Consider the following 15,770-nt stretch of genomic DNA (forward strand, 5'->3'; position numbering starts at 1 on the left):
CAAAATCACCATTGTAACTCCAACTGTTTGCTTATTTTTGCAAGCCGAATAACAATATTTAGCCAACTGTAAACCTGATCCCCTCCCGCTCCTGTTTTGACCCCCCCCCCCACCTCTTTTCTCGGGAGTCTCTCCTGATGCAAATCACGCCTTCCTCTCTCTCTCTTTCTCTCTCTACCCCCCCCCCTCTCACTCTCTCTCTTGCTTTCTCATCCCTCTCTCCATTCCCTTTCACAGTCAGACAGAGGTATATATAGATATATAAAAAGTCGTCTTGGAGGAAGAAGGGGGTAGGTGGGAAAGAGGAGGGGGCCAAAGCAAAAAAAAAAAAAAGGAAAGGAAAGGAAAAAGGGGGGTGGGGAAGAGGCGAGTGCACATACGCATCAATTTGTACAGTTCAGTTTTTTCCACGCCGCCTCGAAAGAAGATTTGAGCCGCATTGTTGCTATCCCCCGCTCGCCGCTGCCTTTTTTTGTGTGTGGAGGTGCGACATGAGGCGTAGCGAGAAAAGCCAACAGAAAGGAGGGCGAGGAAAGGAAACGGGGGAGTGAGGAGCACCACCACGCATCGCTGGATATTAAAGGTAAGCACAATTAAGGGGAGGAGGTAAAGGGGAGAGGCCAAAGGGGGGGTGCCGTAGAATGCAATGCTTATGCCGGCCGTGTTTTGGAAGCTACGCCGGGCAACGTTACGCACCTCTTCTTGCTTTTTCCCATTGTGCCTTATTGTCATCCCAGTGCTGCGTTCAAGATGACGGCCACATTCCTGCAAAGCAAAAAAAAAAAAAAGGGGAGGGGGTCGGTTAGAGGGTCTCCGGTGCTAGATGCAATCATTCCGCCATTCCGGTTCCTTATATGTAGTGTTTTGGTGTTTTTTTTTTTTGTTCCCGGTGCGTCCCCCATAAAACTGTTTTGTCCCGGTATGTGTATCAATTACACTGCAGTGGGATCATAGCTGCGTATTGAGCCAGTGTGGCTTATGTTAGGGTACTCCATGCCCACCTGTATTGTACACCCGTGGGCCCTTAAGCACGTGTTGACATCCTTGTTTTTTTTTGTGTGTTATTTTTTTTATTGTATGTCTTCGTCACTGCAGCGTGCACTAATAATTAATGCACAGTCATGTGTAGCCAGCGTCGCCCCCCCCCCCCCCCCCCCCCCCGTAGTCGCCGCCACCGTCGTGGTGGTGGACGGTGTTTGCACACACGCACGGCTGCTAAAAATGACACTTTCCCCATCTGGCGTTGCGCACTATTTATATCCTTCATTGAAAAACACTGTCCGTTTTTTCACTTCTGGCATGAATGAATGGATGCGGCCATTTTTTTTTTTTTTTTTTGGTCATGGGTGGTTTGCCAGTCGTCACCGGGTCGTGTAGGTTGACCACAAGTGGTGGAGGGTTAGGGGGGTGTTGTGGTCAGTGGTAAGGTGGAGGGGGGTGTGGCTTCTATTTGGTTTGGAGTGGGTGATAAATACCCAAGCATGTCTGGCTGTATAATCCCTAATATCAAGTGTTCTTTGATGAAGAAACCACTAGGGCTTTCGATGTGTGCCAGTAGGTTTTTGGCAGCTGCGTGGTGAAAAAAAAAAGCGGCGGCTTTGCTGTGTGGAGAGAGAGAGAGAGGCATGCTGGGAATTGAAATGCTGAAACAAGGCTTTTGCAGTTGTAAATGACATGTTTCAACACAATGGCGCAAATTCCTCTGCTACCCAGTTCCATTTTGCGGGTGACCAAGGCATCCCCTTGGTGTTTCTAGACCACAGGTCAAATCTGGACCGTTGCATTGTTTTGTGTGGGCAGAGAAAGTAAATCATGAGTGGTGACTTTTTGTTTTAGGATTCAATTAAAATGAAGAGTAGAGATGTATATTCAGTTTCCTGATTTTCCTCCTTTTAAATCAATGATTGTCATTTTTTATTCCATTTTTTTCTGTGTTTTTAGTTCAAAAATCATTTTGTAAAATCTAAAAATATATTTAAAAAAAGCTAAAATAAAAATTGTTTTAGATATATAAAAAATATTTAGGGCCTTTAATCCATTTATTAAAATAAATCTAAATATTATCTAAAATGGTCCGGCCCACATAAAAGTTAATGCAGCCCGCGACCAGGGGTAGGAAACCTATGGCTCGGGAGCCACATGTGGCTCTTTTGATGAGTGCATCTGGCTCTTTGCTAACCTGTGAGGTAAAATATGCAAACCGCTGATGACAGAACTGAGATATTACATCTAGAACTGCTTTAATCTTCATATTTTTGCAGTAGACTCTTCTGGAATGCATCTTCTCATTGATTAGCAACAGCATGAGAATATTTTTAACAAAATATTCATTTTTTCCCACTTTAAGTGGTGAAATTACAAAAAAAAATATGATAAGGCACTCGTTTGCATGTATGTATTTTGACTTCTCGACCCCTGCCATAGACCTTGTTTTTGTTGTTGTTGTTGTTTTTTTAGAAATCCACCTTTGACCCCTTTTGTTTACAAATCTTTTCAGGTTTTCCAAGTGAAGCCAAAGAAGTACCCCCCCCCCCCCCCCTTTAGCCCATGCGATGATGTTTTGTGTCGTGAAATGGACGTTATAAAGAAGAAATCATGAAAACCCGGACTCACAAGGAATCGGTAAAAGCAAACATGCATGAATGACATATTTAACATGCTTAATAATGAACGACTTACCTATTTTTCCCGGCCTTTTAGATGCCCATGCGTAGCGGGCGGCGGCGTGGAGCTAGCGAGGAGAGGCGAGGTCGACGCCCACATGCCAGTCCAACTCGTCCAGAGCGCAACGACAGACAGACTGTACGTAACCTCTTGTTTTTTTTGCATCATCTGGGTACCTGAATAGAAACAGAAAGCCTTGAGTTTATTTATTAAGACATTTTTTTTTATACGTACGAGAGTGCGTTTGATCTAAAAACAGAGGTATTGAAACGCGTAAGGAAAGAATTTAAAATATGGTGTCATTGTAGCCAAGAGGTGGCGGCGGCGGCGGCGGCGAGGAAGTGGCCGGGAACCGCTTCAGTCGCAGATCACAAGGCCATGATTCATCAGAGAGCGAAGGGGAGGAGCTTGTATCTCCTGCCAAAAGGCAGAAAGTTCAGGTTTGTCTTACATTTCATCAGCCGCTTACGCAAAGCTGCAAATCATTGGCATGTCCGACAAATCTGGAGAAATATGTTCCGTTAACAACATAATCATACATCCTTCCCTGACTGAATTCACAAATGATCTTTTCTTGTCAGGATTCTGCAGCGGCCCCGAACCCGCCAACATCAACACACGGCGCTGACAGCTTGGCTCCCCCCGCGGTCCCGCCTCCCACTTCGGCCGCCAGCCAATCGCGCGAGAGCGACAATGAAGACGGCCAATCCCAAGGCAGTAGGAGTTCAGTTGTGGGGAGCCTGGCCAATAGTAGCAGCAGCTTGAGCAGCGGGCGGGACATCGACCAGGACAATCGTTCCTCGTCGCCGAGTCTCTCCGCCTCCCCCCTGGGTAGCTTGGACTCAGACTCCGAGGGCCCCGATTCCCCCAAGCCGCCGGGAGAGAGGGAACGGGAGAAAGGCAAAGACGGAGGGGCGGGAAGCGCCTCCGGAGAGGACAGGAGGGCGCCACGAGACCGGAGAGGGGAGGAACAAAAGACAGATCCGCCGGATGCCAGAATTGAGGACCTGAAGCCCGTGCATCCTTGCCCCTCCTCGATCCGTGGAACCGGCGATTCCTCCCCGACCGACAGCGGCGGCGGTGGGAGGAAGTCGTACTTCTCCTTGGACTCCAAATTCATGTGTAAAGTGGAGTACGGCGGATCGACGGGCGGCGACGTGGTGCCCGTCGGCAATAGAATGAATTCCAAAGCCAATGCACAATGTGTGACAAAGACATCTGCCGCGACTGGAGATTTTTCTCACAACAGCCCCGGTATTCCCCATTCCTTGGCCCCGCCCCTTCCTCCTCCACCTGCTCTAAAACCACTGGAGATTGGCGGACCAAATCTCCCCGCCGAGGTCAAAATGGAAAGAGACAAAATGGACAAAGCGGCGGACAAGCACCTGGACAAAACCCAGTCCACACCCCCATCTCTCTTGCAGACTGGGACACATCCCCAATCCCAATCCCAACCCCAAAGCAACACCCACGGCCACCATTACAGCTCCCCGAGCTGGCAGGGTGGCACAACGAGTGGTTGCCAGGGGAATTGGGGCTACACCCGTTACCCCGGCAACCATCATCCACACCAGCATCAGCCCCCGGTGCAGCAACAGCAGCTCCCCTCCGTTTACAACCCGCCATCCTCCCGACACTCTTCTTACCTCCCCCATCCGCACGCTCACCCCCACAGGGAATACCTTCCCAGGTACGCCGGAGGGGAGAGAGAGCGGGGGGCCGGGGGAGATAGAGAAAGGGGAGCCAGGGGTGAATGTGTAGGGAGGGAGCTCAACAGGGACTTCTCGGCTCCCATGGGTAACAACAGCAACGCCAGCAGTGGAGGTAATGGCGGTGCGCCAAATAGCATCCAAGCCAGGGACTTTTCGAGTCTTTCAGTGTCTCAGAACCGGGAATTCCAAGGCTCGGCCAGGGATGGGCCTCCGACTATCGGCCCCGATAGAAAAGACTTTCTCCCGGCTTTCCGAGACAGGGAGCAAGACAGGGAACGCGATGCGGGAAGAGAGTTCTCGATGTCAAACCAAAGCCAGAGTAGAGACTTTGGTCCAAACGGAGCTGGAGGGGGTCATCCCAGGGACAAAGACAGAGGCAGATGGGCTGAGTTTGGAGGCCAAAGCAGAGAGGTTGGAGGAGCAAACTGTAACCCCAACAACAACAACAACTCTATGCCTCAAGCAAACCACCCAAGTTCAAATAGCGGACTACCTGCAAACCCCATGCTGAACCGAGATCCACCGCCGTCCCCCCAAAACAACAATCCCCACCCTTCTCATTCCTCCCTGCCCCCACACTCCTCCAACTTAGCCAGTCGGGAGTTTCCTCCTCCTCCTCCTCCTCCTCCTCCTTCCATGGACCAGGCACAGACCCCTTCCTCTGCCGCTGACCCTTTTCACAGAGAGTATCCTCCCACCGGTGCTAAAGACTTCAATACGGTGGGACCACCCTCTACTGCAACTAATCGAGATTATCTCAGCCCACCTGGCGCTACTTCCAATCTGGTAAGAGAGTTCTCGGGGGCGCCTGGTGGGATCCAAACACCCCATTCCACTCATCCCCACTACCAGTCTGCCCCAAGAGACAGGGATCGGGAATCAAACCTGCGAGAGTCTGCACTGTACCAAAACCGTGGAGGTCCCAACCAACCTCCTACACTTTCCCCCTCCTCCACCAGCGGTCACGGACACCCTCCAAACGCTACCTACCCCCCTCCACAACCTCAAGCTCCTTTACCACCAGCCCAATCTTCTCATACCCAGCAACTCCCACCGGGTATGCCACCCAATTCCCGCCCCCCACTCTACCAGTCCTCTGACCAGACCCCTCCAACGCACGTGTCTCCGTTACCCAGCCCGTCTACGAATCAAATAGCGGGCTTTCCGTCGTTTCCCCCCGGATCCGGTTCCGCACCCAACGTTCCACTGCCCGGACCGGGTGTTTCGTCCAGCTGCTCACCCGGATGTCGCCCTTCCCCTTTACACGGCGCCATAAACAGCCACCCAACCTTCGGTGGAACGTACCACTCCAATGGAAGCGGTAGCAATAGCATGGCTAACAGCAATAGCAACAGTGGCACGCCCACAAACAGCAATACCAACTCCCAGTCGCCTCCCAATATCTCCAAGGGCCCACCACCGCTCACAAATAGCGTTACGACACCCGGTGCTAGCTTGCCACACCCGGGTGGAGACGGACATTCCGATTCGGGCCTACCCACGACCCCTGTCATCAAAGAGGAGCCGCCGGAAGACAGGGACGAGAGCCAAAGTCCACCGCCGGTTTTGAGAAGCCCTTCTCCTGAACCCAAGCCTGTAGACATCCCTATCCATGCTAGCCAATCGGCAAGGTAATGTCAGAGATGCTAAAATCCTATGTGTCCGTTTCACTACGTTGTGGTATTGACCTTGTGAGGTGGTTTAAAATGACATTGTACTCCCATTGCTTGTCTAGATTCCACAAGGTCCTGGATCGAGGTAGCAGCAACTCCTGTGCCCGGAGCGATGTCCTCTTCGTTCCATTGGATGGCTCCAAATTATGGAAGAAGAGGAATGAAGTGATAGAAAGAGCTCGGAGGGAAGTTGAACAAAGGGCTCGAGACATCCGAGAAAAAGAACGAGAACGCGAAAGGGAGCGGGAGCGAGAGAGGGAATTGGATCGCCATCTACAGGTACGTTGAAAAGAACAACAACTATTGTGCGTATGTAATTAGTCCAACAAAAAGTCATAACATTCCCTGTGCTTTTGATTTTGTTTCGTATACAGCAACAAAAAGATGCAAATGCCAATGCAGCAGCTCGCCAAGGCTCCTCCCTCTTCTTCCCCTCTTCTTCCTCCATAATCCTTGACCATTCACCGTCATCCTCCTGTCCGGGCAATCCCGGCGGACACCCGGGACACCACGTTCAGCATCACCCCTCTCACCCGCACGCTCACCTTCCTCCGGCACACCACATTCACCCGAGCCTCTCTCACGCAATCCCCCACTCTTTGCTCCTCCCATCTATGGCCGGAGCATCGGCGGTCGTCGGAGGCCACCAAGGTGGTCTGGGAATCGGTATAGGAGGCCCCTACCTTGGTCCCGATACCCCGGCCCTAAGAACCCTTAGCGAGTATGCTCGCCCTCATGCCATGTCTCCCTTGGGAGCAGCAGGTCGGGCCCAAGCACACCACCCTCAAATCCATCACGGTCACCCTCACGTCCACCCTTCATTTTTTCTGCCACAGTTCCAGAATCACGCCATGGGTCATCCGCACCACCTACCGACTGACGCCGCAACGGCTGCAGCCATCTTGGGCTTTCTCTACGGCGGCAGCCTTGAAGGGGGTCCCGGAATCGGGGGGCATCCCGGGGTTGGAGGAGGAGGACCTGGAGGAATCGGTCCTTCGGGGTTGGGGGGAGTGGGCTTTCCTCACGCGGTGGCCGCTCACCGGGATCGCATGAAGCAGGGATTTGAGTTTAAGAGCGATGATCGCATCTACCCACCGGTTTCCATCCATGACCCGGCGGCTCTTGCCCTTGCTCACTCTCATTCCCATGCCAATGCTCATACCCACGCACATGCCCATGCCCACGCCCATGCACACGCCCATGCACATGCCCACTCCTTGCTCCTAGGGGGAGGTGGAGCAGGAGCTAACGAAGTGTCCCTTTATTGCACTCCGCCTCCCCCCGGGCCGGGCGGCCCACCACACCTCCAGAACCCGACACTAGCCCCAGCAGTCCGACCTCCGAACCCACCCGCCCCTCAGTCCCTATCCAATCCACCTCCTCCGTCACTCTTACCACCTTCACACCCTACTCACTCCTCGTCTGGCCCGGCTATGGCTACCCAACCCCCGCCGGCCCCCGCCGCACCTCCACCGGCTCCCCCTCCAGCACCTGCTCCGCCGACCTCCAACGCCACCTCAATTCATCACGCAGTTCCCAATGCTTCTTTCCCTACTTCCCTGTCTACTCATCAAGCTTCAGCCCCGGCCCCTTCTTCGGAGTCTTACCCGACGTCAACTAGGTCGCCGGCCCCTTTCGAACGGGAACGCCGTGGCGAAGCGGATAGGGAAAGAGAACGGGACAGGGCGCCCCTGCCGACCTTTGGGGACAGGGAGCGTGAGAGAGAGAGGGAGAGGGATAGGGAAAGGGAGAGGGAAAGAGGTGGAAGTGGAGGAGGATCTGGAGGGTCAACGGGAGGCAACACAAGTGGTGGAACGAGTGGAGGAAGCGGAGGAGAAAACACGGGTCGTGTCCAGATGCTGAACGTGACGCCCCACCATCACCAGCATTCCCACATCCACTCGCACCTTCACCTGCACCAACAAGACACAGGTACTCACTGCTACTAACTATGCTACCTTGATCGAGTTCCCCTAGATCAGGGGTCGGGAACTTTTTTTGACGAAAAGAGCCATAAACAATTCATATGTTCTAATGTTATTCATTGAGAGCCATTCTCTGAATTTAAAAGTCAAAATACATATTAATGTTTTTAGTCATTTCACCACAAAAAATACTTTTGACATTCTCATGCAGTTGCTAATAAATGAAAGTGTACAATCCAATGCAAAAAAATCTCTAGTAGTAACTAGTTTCCATATTTTAGCTCGCAGGTTAGGCGAGCGCTAGATCCACCCATCAAAAGAGCCACATGTGTCTCCCGAGCCATAGTTTCCCTACCCCTGCCCTAGATGTTTCTCCGTTTTGCCTTGTTTCCCCTTTGTTGGGCTCCTATTAAATATCTCCTTTATTTCCTATTACATCATTGGCATCCAGCGGCGGGCGGGGTTCACCCCCTGATGGACCCGCTGGCGTCAGGGTCTCCTTTGGCGCGACTTCCTTACCCAGGAGCGACAATAGGCAACCCTATCCTGGCTCACCCCCTCACTGACAGCGAGGTGCTCCGCCAACAGCTGTTTGGTGAGGAGAAGACTCCTCGTCCATGTACTCGCTCACTTTTTTTACTCTCAAATCAGTAATCAAGTTTGTTTGAGAATCTTTGGGCGGAGTCCCTGACGACTTTACGTCTGGGCCCCAGGTGCTCCTTTCCGTGACGTGCCCCAGCCGTCCTCCCTCACCGGTCCCATGTCGGCAGCCCATCAGCTGCAGGCCATGCAGCAGGCCCAGAGCGCCGAGCTGCAGATCCAGAGACTGGCCCTGGAACAACAGTGGATCCATCACCATCATCACCACTCCCTCAGCCAGGACGAGTACTACAGGTATGTACTTTACAGTCAACTATTCAATTGTCTTATCAGCTAAACACCAGTTAGCACAACTCCTGACCAAACAAAACCCAACAAGATCTCCTTCAAAGTTGAAGAATCAAGATTTCCCTTAACTATTCCACTCCAGATTCGTTTCCAACTCCAACATTTACTGTCTCAGATGGCTCGTTCTATTATAGTTTGCTTCGCAGCATAAAAATAACAACAAACAACTCAAGAAGAAACAATAGGCTACGTTGACACAGCAGGTCAATTCCGATTTATTCGCCCAAGTGCGGCATATATTTGATTTTTTTTCCAGGAACAATGCAAATGTATTTTTTTAAAGGTTTTAATAATATAATGAGCAAAAACTCAGAATTGAGCAACCTACTCTGCAACCTTAGATACGATCAGAGTGAATGATTTTCATTTGGATTTTTTTTTAACTGGAATTAAACTACAACATAAGACTATTCACTACATATGGTTCCAACATAAACTGATGACTATCTGTTCTAGGTTTTATTATATTTTTTCCCTATCCTAAAAACATATCTTGCAAAAAAATCTTTGTTGTACTGCTTACATGACTTCCTTTTTGAAATGATTTACGTGCAGGCAACACCCTTTTTTTATTAGAATTTTCCCTTCAAAGTAACACATTTGTACTCCCTATAAAAACCATGAATATGGATGTGAAAATTGTGAATCAGGGGGCGGCTTATACGAGAGAAATTGTAAAATTCAACGATTTCAAGGCAACTTTAAAGGTGCAGCTGATACGCAAAGGCGGCTATTATGCAAGAAAATACGATGCTTGCTAAGGTTTATTTGAGCTTTTTTAATATATTTTTAGATTTTACAAAATGATTTTTTAACTAAAAAACTGATAAAATGGATTAAAAATGACAATTATTGATTTAAAAGGGGGGAAATCAGGAAATGTAATATACATTTATACTCATTTGAATTTGATCCTAAAACAGAAAGTCACTCATGATTTACTTTGTCGGGCCGCACAAAATGATGTAGTGGGCCAGATTTGGCCCCCGGGCCGCCACTTTGACACCAGTGACCACCAACCTTTATATGTTCAAAACATTGCATTTTTTTTCATTTTATCTCTCACTAAATAAACTGCAGACTGTAATACTAAAAATGTTTTGGCTTTGAGCATTAATAAATGTTCTTCTTTGACCTTCCCAGTCACCTGAAGAAAGAGAGTGACAAAACCCTGTGAGGGAGGGGCACGTAAGGAGTGGCGTGGAGGAAGAAAAAATAAAACAGGAGAATGTGTGCAAAGTTTCAAGAAAGCGATGCAAGACGAAAGCACTAAAAAAAAAAAACTTTAAAAGAGACAAAGACTGAAAAAGAGAACTGGACGAAGGACGACCATGTGTCTCTCTGCCAAGTGCACCGTTTTCAAGTTCCAGACTCTTTTCCTGCATTGTGATCTTGAACTTCAGTCCTGTTTTGTAACGTGCTCTGTACAGTATCGGAATTGGACGGAGACGGCAACAACAGTGCCACTTACTTGGTGTAAAATACTCCAGAACAGATGGAATGTGTACATGAGTCTTTTTAATGTCATTGCATGTAGCTAGAAGAGCGTACTGGGATCTGGTGGAACTTTTGGTTCGTCATTTTAGTTAAAAAAAACATCCAAAAAAAAAGAAAGAAAAGAAAAAAAATACCCTCATTTGTACCGGAGGGTTCTATATGCATGAAACCAGCTTTTCAATGTTCTGTTTCCAACAGTATTGTTATCATTATTCTTGTCGTCTGTTTGTTGATAATGGCATAATTCTATATACGGTACATATTATTTGTATTATTTTTTTACATTTTCATGCTATGACTGTCAGTCTTGATTTTTTGAAGTTGAAATTGACCTTGTGAAACAAGATGCAAAAGAAAGAAAGAAAAAAAACAAATCCGGAAAAATAAATGATCTCTTCTTCTTTTTTTTCTACATCTCATAGACATCTTTACCTTAAACATATCGATGGTCCCGGTCTTTGTTTTATACAAGTCACTCATGCACAAAGCATATCAAATTCCTACCGCCCCTCCCCCTTCCCCCCCGTTTTGGACTCCCTTCTGCCCCCCCCCCCGCTAGTCAAACCCCTCCTTTCGCTTGGCGAGTGTGGCTAATAGGAGACACATGGGATGAGTGCGAGACATGGGAGTTGACTTGCTCCATTGAGAGCTGGCATTCCATAGTGGACTGTTAAAAATCGAAAAGAAAAGAAAGAGGAAAACGCCAGAGAGAGAAAGAGAGAGAGGGGCTGATTCTGATTTACTGACTATGTTTTCTGGCCACGTCCGGCCGGAGGAAACCTCCTTCCAAACGGACACGGATCACTGAGTGAGGCCTTCAGACGCTGCGGGGATGTCTGGCAGAACAAACTGCAATCTTCCATCTTTCCCCCCATCCATGATATACTCTGCCCGTTGTTTGCTAAGGCTAAAAGGCCCGGGGAGAAAAATAGGCAGCCAAAATTTTCGACGTGTATGGTCTGGAGTGTGGTTGCCAGGCAGGTAGCGGGTCGTTAAAAGTCACCTTGGAGAAGGGAGGCCGTGTAATGTATAGAAAAGTCATTGTCCTCCATTTGACGAAATGGCAGATGCTTAGGATATTCTTGGTGCTTTGGGAGGAAGGCCAAGGACGTTGTGAAAGGAGAGTTTTTAAAAAAAATGGATGGTCCATGTGAGGAGGAGCAGAAACCACCATTTTTATGACAATGCATTTTACGATTTTTCCAAATTGTATACAACTTGAGTACGTTTTATTTTAAGTACTGTATTTACTCGCATAAAAGCTACACACTTAAAATGGCCTTAAAATTGTTGAATTTTACAATTTCTCGCATATAAGCCGCCCCCCGATCCCAATTTTTACCTCCATATTGGTGGTTTTAATAGGGAGTACCAATGTGTTACAATGAAGGGAAAATCTTCAGTAAAATAATCACACATGGTATTTCTTAGATATTGTATGAATCAAAAGCACATTATCAGGGTCAATATAATAGCAAAGTTAATATGCCTGTCTGTAAAAATGCAAAATATCAAAGTATTCAGTTTGAAAAAGAATTTAAATTGAATTTAAATGACAGAAATTACAATTTTCTTACCAGAAGTTTAAGATATTGTGGCAGCCAAATAGCTTTTAATGTCAAAATGTCTAAAAAAAAAATTCAATGGTTCATATTACTACAATAGTTGTCACATTCATAATCACAAATGTAAAATCATTTCTTTTAAGATAATAAGTAAAGTGAGCACAACCAGGAAGTGTGTCCATAGCGGTATATAACATGAGATACACATTACACAGGTATCAAGGCTACCCATATTTGGCTAGTCAGAGTACGTTTAGCTAGGTAAGATGGCCACTCCCTGAGCAAGACAGGCACAAGTAAGTTTAGTTAGTTTTGGAAGAAAAAAATCCAAAAGAAGGATCGAACCCTCAACCCCAGAACTGTGATTCCAACACACTAATCCCCCCACAACTACTTTAATATCATATTATTTGTATATAAAAATTTGAAAGACTTACTCTAAGTAGCATTCAAATATTTTTTCCTCCCATAGAGTGAAAATTCTTAAATTATTTAAAAAATATACGTCAGCATAACTGACATAAACCAAAGTTAACTGCTGACTCATTGAATTAACCACGGACCACCGGGTCGCTAAATGGTCCACATGCTATGTTGTGACTACGTTGACATGTTTGATGTGACAAATAAAGCTTGGTGGCGTTCTAGAGCTGACGTAACATCTCCGCAGTCGTGTCTCTCCTCCTCAAGGAGCTGTCAAAGTCGATAAAGGTCACCCCGAGGACACCAACGCGGCGCCTCTTTCACTCAACTGCGTATTTTCTGCGCTCACCGGCGGTCCAGAATTGAGGGAGGTTGTCATTTTCTAGTATCGTCACGTATGAGTCGCCAGTGACAGACGGTGAATAAGCAAGTCTGGTTCATCTTCGGGAGGCCACTCACCAAAGCAGTTGAGTGGGTCGGTCGTGCTCTGCCACTTCACTCCATTGCGTGGATTGGAGATGATCTCGGAAGATCACCTTGAAGCATCGTAGAACATCTTAAGGGCCAGATGAGAGCTCTCAGCTTAGATGGGAGATTTTTCTACCTGAAAAATGATGCCATCATATTTCAGATTTGACACTTGGGAAAAAAATGGCCATTTGAGAAATGAAATGACATTTAAAAAAATCTGAAGAATCTAATGACTGCATATTAGTTGTGGTTTTCTACTTTGTGAGGAATTGTGCTGATCTATATTAAGGATTACAAATAAGATTCAGATGCCGAAAAGCAACAACGGTTGACGTAAACCTGTGGAAGTGAACACATTACATTTTTTAAACACCCACTAGTTGAGTGCTAATAGACCATAAACTCATTTATATGTTAGCAAAAATGTACTTCCTTTGGTTTATGTAATCTTGATGGGTTCAGTACATTTAGTAAGTCTAAAAAAAACAACGTTGTAGAAACTAAAATGTTTATTCTTTGCAAAAAGTAGCATTTTTATATTAGACGAAATTGAGTACTGCACGTTTCGAAAATGTTTTATCTAATTATTTTATTAATGTAACTCTAATTGGTTTGTAGGGGTTTCTCATTATCATTTATTGGTTCGGGTTATGATTTTAAAATGAGTGGAACTTTTAAAAATGTTTGAAAACAACAACTTAGTACACGTGTGTTAAACTAACTTTCTGGCCACAACATAGTTAGCTAATTATCAATTTACGTTTAACGTTTTGCTTTAGATAAATGGAGAAAAAGAATGCCATGTCACACACGGATGATTGTATTTTGTTATGTATCGATTAGATCTTACCTCATTTTTATTTTTAATACTGAGAAGCATGTCGTCTTCAGGAAAAGTGTAGAATTTGTTTGATTTACTCGTTTCCAAACAAAGACTGCAAACATCCATTCACGTCGCGCTGCTGCCCCCTAAAGAATAACAAATCAATTGCATCAATTCAGAAATCAAGCACAAAGCATTTTTCGTCATTGTTTTTATTTCTTTTCAGTGTAAATACAGTGTTGATAAAAATTAGTCTTCATAAAAGTAGAAATTTCAGCCTTACAACATTTGAACCATAAAAAAGCTGAATGTACTTCAAATTGTTATAAAAAAAAAAACAACACTAACAGAAAGTAATACATCCCAGTATTAAGAGGGTTTTTTAGTAGAGCGTTCAAAACTGTGCTTGTATCTTTTATGCCTCTTAAGAGAATCCCCCCTTTTATATGCCCTATTGCAGTAATTGCACACAAATGGTTTGATGGTGCTGTGAAAGGTCATGTGCCTGTCGAGATCTGCTTGATTCCAAAAGCTCTTGTTGCAAAGTGTACAGCTACACGGCTTCTCGCCTGTGTGCAACTTCAGATGTCTTTCTAGCTGGGAATACTTTTCATAGCCCTTGTCGCAAACGGAGCAGATGTACGGCTTGTAGTTATCCGCTGGTTCGGGTTTCAGGTCAGAAGGTAAGACCGGGACCTTGACGTTGGGAAGCGAGGCTGGCCTCTCTTTTGAGGCCCAGCCCACAGTTCCTTTCGGCAAGGCCGGCCTCTCCTTTGTTTCCCAGTCCGGAGCTGCCCTTGGCTCCGAACCGTGACCCGGCGAGTTTTTGCTCGGATCCCTTCCGGGATTTTCCGTCGGCTGCTTTGTGTCGTCGGAATGAGCGATGCCGCTGCTGGTTTCGTCCTTCATTTGCTGGAACTCTGGGTACACCTTGTCTTCTGAAGGAGGAGCAGGAAGGAGGTGTTGGATATGTTCTTGAAGCTGGGCTCCGTAACATGAATCTAATGGGAAGAAAGAGATGAGGAAAAATGTGGGTATTCTTTATAAATCATCAATGCTGATTAAGTTCATCTGCTATCTAAAGAATACCCAAATACAACTTTGAGATCCAAATATTGAAGTGAAACTTTGAAGTTTTGGTGTAAGCATTACTTGAATTATGACTTTATTAATGCCAATTTTGTGAGATTTGTCAACATTTTGTGAGCTAATACCCATAAAATATGCTAACGTTGCGGTTGTCGTGGTAAAAAAAATATATTGATAGAAAAAGTGTGTTTAATCTGCTGTATCAAAATGCACGTGTGAATTTTAAACCCATAACGCAAAAATAAACAATAATAAATTCCAGCTCAAAAAGTAAAAGTTTCGGTCACAATTGCTTTGTCTTGACCATAAAACAGGCTAAAAAGTCGGTGATTTTACACGGATGTAGAAATGGTTTCGTTGTTTCTGAACAAATTTTAACGCTGTTAGTGTCGTTTTTTTGAGTGGTTTTGTGCACTTTTTTCGATTTTATAATTTTATATTCGTGTTTGTTGAAAAACCTACCTGATTGAAGGAGATGCTGCAGCTGCGATCGGAGGTGCCCAACCTCCAAATCTATCACGTGGCAAAGCTCCATTTTGTACTCGTCGATTCTTGTTTCGACAAAATCAAATATTTCCTCCGCTAGAGTCGACAATCTGTCTTCGAGAAAACCTTTTAAGGAAAGCATGGTGCTTACGCTAACAACAATACTTGTTGAGTTTGTACACTCTTTACTAACTTGCGGTCCGTTTGTAAACACGGAAGTGAGCTCACGACGGCGGTCCTTGGAACTATATTTCGACTTTTAGTCAAACGCCCACTAACGAAACGGAGGTGTAACTGCAAGAGAAGCTTGCTTTACCCATTCATTATAAAATCTTTTCTAAAAGTGCAACAGGTAAAAATAAACTTCATTTAAAGATAAATTGAATAAAGTGTTTCCTTTAACATCTGGTTAAACTGTTTAAATTAACAAATGAAATTGAAAAAATCAAATGTTTGTAATATAATCAAACTAATCAATAGAAAAATCAGTTACT

At 46.0% G+C, this 15,770-nt stretch overlaps 2 protein-coding genes and 1 long non-coding RNA gene across 6 annotated transcripts; 1 reads left to right on the forward strand and 2 right to left on the reverse strand.

The window, feature by feature from the left end:
- Window positions 1-198: 198 nt before the first annotated feature.
- Window positions 199-10,823, forward strand: atn1 (atrophin 1). Of its 4 annotated transcripts, none has more exons than XM_077720046.1 (10): window positions 202-583; window positions 2,498-2,622; window positions 2,701-2,802; window positions 2,973-3,104; window positions 3,246-6,007; window positions 6,112-6,328; window positions 6,424-7,981; window positions 8,426-8,569; window positions 8,688-8,868; window positions 10,066-10,823. In XM_077720046.1, exons 2-10 carry the CDS (start codon window positions 2,596-2,598, stop codon window positions 10,097-10,099), a joined length of 5,157 nt encoding a protein of 1,718 aa, XP_077576172.1. In that variant the 5' UTR covers window positions 202-583; window positions 2,498-2,595; the 3' UTR covers window positions 10,100-10,823. The 4 variants fall into 4 exon arrangements, 3 of the variants coding, with proteins under 3 accessions (XP_077576173.1, XP_077576172.1, XP_077576171.1); XM_077720045.1 differs by having other exon boundaries at window positions 203-583; window positions 8,426-8,593; XM_077720047.1 differs by lacking the exon at window positions 10,066-10,823 and having other exon boundaries at window positions 199-583; window positions 8,413-8,569; window positions 8,688-8,836.
- LOC144198884 (uncharacterized) lies at window positions 695-13,864 on the reverse strand. Its single transcript, XR_013326794.1, has 4 exons — window positions 13,729-13,864; window positions 12,867-13,011; window positions 2,680-3,081; window positions 695-765 (listed from the first exon to the last, which is right to left on the reverse strand). It is a non-coding gene; the product is annotated as an uncharacterized LOC144198884 (long non-coding RNA).
- A 24-nt stretch (window positions 13,865-13,888) lies between these two features.
- On the reverse strand, window positions 13,889-15,537 carry LOC144198874 (uncharacterized). The gene is made up of 2 exons (XM_077720075.1): window positions 15,253-15,537; window positions 13,889-14,702 (listed from the first exon to the last, which is right to left on the reverse strand). The coding sequence occupies exons 1-2, from the start codon at window positions 15,416-15,418 to the stop codon at window positions 14,071-14,073; spliced, it is 798 nt and encodes a 265-aa protein (XP_077576201.1). The 5' UTR covers window positions 15,419-15,537; the 3' UTR covers window positions 13,889-14,070.
- Between the last annotated feature and the right edge of the window lie 233 nt (window positions 15,538-15,770).

The sequence above is a fragment of the Stigmatopora nigra genome, chromosome 7 (assembly GCF_051989575.1).
Source record: "Stigmatopora nigra isolate UIUO_SnigA chromosome 7, RoL_Snig_1.1, whole genome shotgun sequence".
In the NCBI taxonomy this organism is placed as follows: Eukaryota; Metazoa; Chordata; class Actinopteri; order Syngnathiformes; family Syngnathidae; genus Stigmatopora; species Stigmatopora nigra.

Bases quoted from the DNA above. Each gene is read 5' to 3' on its own strand.
- LOC144198874 (XM_077720075.1), bottom strand. From the start codon at position 15,418: ATGCTTTCCTTAAAAGGTTTTCTCGAAGACAGATTGTCGACTCTAGCG. The intron at 14,703-15,252 runs GTAGGTTTTTCA...TCTTCCCATTAG, and splicing joins GCAGCATCTCCTTCAATCAG to ATTCATGTTACGGAGCCCAG.
- atn1 (XM_077720045.1), top strand. From the start codon at position 2,596: ATGAAAACCCGGACTCACAAGGAATCG. The intron at 6,008-6,111 runs GTAATGTCAGAG...TTGCTTGTCTAG, and splicing joins CATGCTAGCCAATCGGCAAG to ATTCCACAAGGTCCTGGATC. The intron at 6,329-6,423 runs GTACGTTGAAAA...TTTCGTATACAG, and splicing joins AATTGGATCGCCATCTACAG to CAACAAAAAGATGCAAATGC.